This window comes from Buceros rhinoceros, unplaced genomic scaffold (genome assembly GCF_000710305.1).
Source record: "Buceros rhinoceros silvestris isolate BGI_N320 unplaced genomic scaffold, ASM71030v1 scaffold1417, whole genome shotgun sequence".
NCBI classification, from domain to species: domain Eukaryota; kingdom Metazoa; phylum Chordata; class Aves; order Bucerotiformes; family Bucerotidae; genus Buceros; species Buceros rhinoceros.
This window is the reverse complement of record NW_010420226.1, coordinates 21,824-25,765: the sequence shown is the minus strand read 5'-3', so window position 1 is coordinate 25,765 and position 3,942 is coordinate 21,824. Positions and strand designations below refer to the sequence as shown.

The 3,942-nt window shown below is 53.3% G+C and overlaps 1 protein-coding gene across 1 annotated transcript in view; it reads right to left on the bottom strand.

The window, feature by feature from the left end:
• The window catches only part of DBH (dopamine beta-hydroxylase (dopamine beta-monooxygenase)), a 14,214-nt gene that overhangs the window by 214 nt on the left and 10,058 nt on the right, over positions 1-3,942 (bottom strand). Inside the window, exons 11-13 of the mRNA XM_010139207.1 lie at positions 3,218-3,345; positions 2,554-2,713; positions 19-83 (exon numbers count right to left, since the gene is read on the bottom strand). Of these exons, the coding sequence (XP_010137509.1) occupies positions 19-83; positions 2,554-2,713; positions 3,218-3,345 (353 nt within the window). The remainder of the gene's footprint in view (positions 1-18; positions 84-2,553; positions 2,714-3,217; positions 3,346-3,942) is intronic.

Below are 3,942 nucleotides of genomic sequence, written 5' to 3'. Positions count from 1 at the left end.
AGCCCGGGGGCAGGCAGGCAGCCGGGCGTGGCCTCCTGCAGCCTCTCAGTGATGATGGGAAGTGGCTGCTTCTCCCACTGGCCCTGCAAGAGAGATCAGCACCATGAGACCAAGTTGGGAGTTCAGGTACTTGTAGGCTTTGTGTTTCTCCCTACTTGTAAAAAGGATCTTTAATATTGGAAGTGTTCTTAGCCCAAACCAGGATGTTTTTTTATGAGACATTGCTAATTATTTGTATTGCAGAAGCACCTACGCACCCCCTTAGCAGTGCAGATGTCTGTGCTTGCACCACGTCACACAAACCCACCACAATTAGGGAGTTTCCAGCCCAAAACATGTCGCCCACCAAATCAGACAGAGACAACTCAATCCAGAGAGTCCCACTGACCCACTGTGCTCTGAGGCCAGCCCCAACAAACCCTCTCTACCAGGATTTGGCAGGCAGGCTAGCTGGAGGTGATGTTTGCAGCGCTCCAGCATGGATGTTCAGGGGCAGCTGCTGCGAACTGGGAGGGATGCAGCAGCCTGGGTGAGGTGCTGCGGGGCAGAGCTGAGGAAGGGCTGTCACAGCCATCGGGGGTCAAGGTGACCATGGCTGGGATGAACCCCCCAGCTCTGTGCACACATGGGTGCATGTCTTCCAGATGCTCCAGAAGGAGCATCTGCCGGAGTCAGACAGTGCCAAGAGCTGAGCCCACTGGGCAGGATCTAGCTCAGATGTGACATGTTGGTTGGGTTAGTGGGTGGGTGAGATGCAGGTAGGGGCTGTGAGGGTGAAGGGCGACTCAGTCCAGGCTGAGCTCTGGTTCGGTGATGCCGTGGTTTGGCTGCTGGCTGCGCGTTCATGTGGAAACATCAGTGAGAGGCTGAGCCGCAGCATGAGCAGGAGGAGGGAGGTCTGGAGAGGAGACGTAGAGCTGTGAGTCATCAGCAAGATGCCGAATTTATGTTTCCAGATGAAATTCCTTGTAGTCAAGTGAAACGGGCCAGAGCCTGCACCATCACCAGAAAAACCCTGGGGAAAGTTGGAAAGGGATGGAGGGACCCTCCCAAAGCACACAGAGGGTGACCAGAGAGGGGACAGCATTGCAGGGGAGCACCAGCTGGAGGAATGACTGTTTTCCTGTACCCTTATGGCTGAAGAGATCAGCCAAGATGTTCACGGTGCGCCGGCTCCAGGGCTTGGCCCCAGCCCAGCTGCTGCGGTGGTCTGCCCTGCCGAAACACCCCAAATGCTGCTCTCAAGCCTCACCAGCACCCTGCTTTTGGGGTAGATCAAAGGCATTTGGTGTGTCTTAGTTCTTTTCAGTGCTTTTGAGTGTAGAGAGGTCACTGCGAGCCCTTACAGGCGCCTCAGGGACAGCGACGTTCCCACAGCCGCGCACAAGTGTTACCTTGAGATTTTGCTCAATAATTAACAGCACTCAGTTCTTTCAGAAACCTTGTCAAGTTGGGGATTGCTGAACTGCAAAATCACGAGCTTAATTAGAAGATGGTGCTTTTCTCTTGGCAGAAATGCTGTGGAGTAAATGAGTTGTCTTAAAATTGTTCTCACTCTGAAAACACCAGCAGAGCAGGAGGGGCAGGTTGGCTCCTTCGCCCTCGCTGCAATGCTTGTGACCCACCGTGTGCCAGTGTTGGGTCTGCTCCACTTGAGTCTCTTCTTGGCTATTCCTCACACCTCTCCGAAATCAAGAGAGTTGCTTGGGCCATAAATAGGAGGCTTAATTCATAATTCTGCTGCTGCACAAACCTTCTGTGCCACTTCTGTCCCTGTGGCTGGGCTCTGTGTGGCTGAGAGGTGCCACATCTCCAGCCCCAGGGAACTGGAAAGGTTCCTACCCCTCCAGAGCAGACTTTGATAAAGGAGATTTACCAGGAGAGGAAGCTGATGGTCTTCCCTGCAATCAGCTCAGCATTTTCCAGCACTGCAGTGGATAATGTATCATGTAAGTATATTGCAATGAGAAATGGTGTCAGGAACGGACAGTGAGAGGAACCATCCGTAGTTTTAAATCTTCATCGCCATCATGGTCATGACCACGATGGCTGGGCCTGGATTTTCTTTAAAGATCTCATGGCCCTTTATCCTTCACGTTTGGCTGAATGGCCACGTTGGGAGACTGCACAGATGCTGCGCATAATGAGTTCACTGTGCTGGGACCTGATGAGATTTGCCAAAACCCTAAAAATCACCTCACGTTTCTCCTTGGTTCTGGAGCTAGCCCTGCTTTAATGCTCAGCGAAAGCGGCCTCAAAATTGTTTTATGCAAATGCATTTCCTAACTGAATCTGGCCAAGGACATCACAGTGGGCTCGTGCCATATTGTTTCAAGCACCAGGTCTGAGCTGGGCTCGGTGTCCTGCGGACATGCCGGGTTCCCCAGGCAGCTCCAGCTCCCTGCCCTGAGCCCAGGGGGTGCAGCTGAATCCTGAGCACCGCAGACCTGACCCACCTCATTGGGATCACCCCGCAGCACAGCTCTGCTGAGCTGCTTTTTACCTACGGCCAGGAGTTCTGCTGTGAAGCTTTGCCTGTGAAGCTATACGTACCGGGAACTGGACGGCCGAGGACTTGTTGCAGTGCATGGAGATCGGAGCAGAGCCGTAGAGGGCTTTCAGCACGTCTTTGTTGAATGTGTTCCAGGGGACAGAGTAAAACTGCTGCGGGACGGAGACCTGTGGGCTCATGCAGACCTCCTCGTCGTTAAACCTGGGGCAGGAGAAATGCCACACTGAAACACAGCACTGCTGTCCTCTTCCAGCGCTGGATGTGTCTAATTCCTCCTTGCCTAAAGCTTGACCTGGGACAGCTCTGAAGTTGGTGCTGGGAGCAAGGAGAGCCTGTTGCAGGCAACATCTGCAGGGAAGATTTGGGGCCAGCTGGGCTGCCTGGGAGTGGACAGGACACCCTGTGCAAGGGCAGATCTTGCCCCTCACATCATGGATCAATGAGCTGCATCTTGCTTTTCTGGCAGGGCTGCCTGGCGTCTGCCTTGGCTTGTATGAATTATTTTGCACAGAAACACTTGGCCACGCACTGACTCTTGCCGAGAAGTCCCTCCCCGCAAATGCTCTCCCTTCCCGGCAGCTCTCAGTGCCCTGCCTGAGTGTCCCCACGCACCTAGTGCACAGCCAGCCCTCAAACCCCACTTTTAAAATGTTTTTTCCAGTGACACTAGTAAGGGTTCTGCACCGCCATGCAGGGGCTCTGTACCTGTTCACGAGCGTGAAGTACCGGTGCAGGTAGCCTGGGTCCACAGCACTTTTGCAGAGCTCCAGCTCCGTCTGGGGGTAGTAGTGCACGTAGTTCACGCACATCTCTTCCATAATGCCAAACCCGCCCTGCAGCACAGACACGAATGTGTTGGCAGTGGGGTCCAGCTCTGCCCTGCCCAGGCTGCACAGAGCTCACATCCGTATGTGCACACACACACACACATATACATATATACATACATATATACATATATGCATGTGCACTCCTTCAGGTGCATGGCATTGGCTGCACTCTGCCCATCTGCCCATCCAACCCTTTGTGCAAGGACAGACTTTCAGGCTAGATCATGTGGTTTACATTAAAATGCAGATTTCCTATAATCCCTCCACTATATTTAGCTTTACCCCTGTTGATGATACTTCTGACAGGCTCTTTTGTTGCTGCCTATGTAAGAAAATAACATGCGCTGTCAAAAAATGCCACTTCTCTTTAATTACAGTTAATCCCCGGTGGAACAGTTTGTGATGGGAATTCAGACAGCACTTGCTACTTCTCAATTAGCACCTTAACATCCCCGCTGCAGGCAGCAGAGCCTGGTGGGTTCACTTCTTTACCGCTTCCCCCTGGGTCTGGCTGTGATGCAGCCAGGGTTCACCAGGGTGCCCACTCTGTGGGTGTCCCCAGCCCTGGGGTGCAGACACCCGCCAGCCCCACGCAGGCGA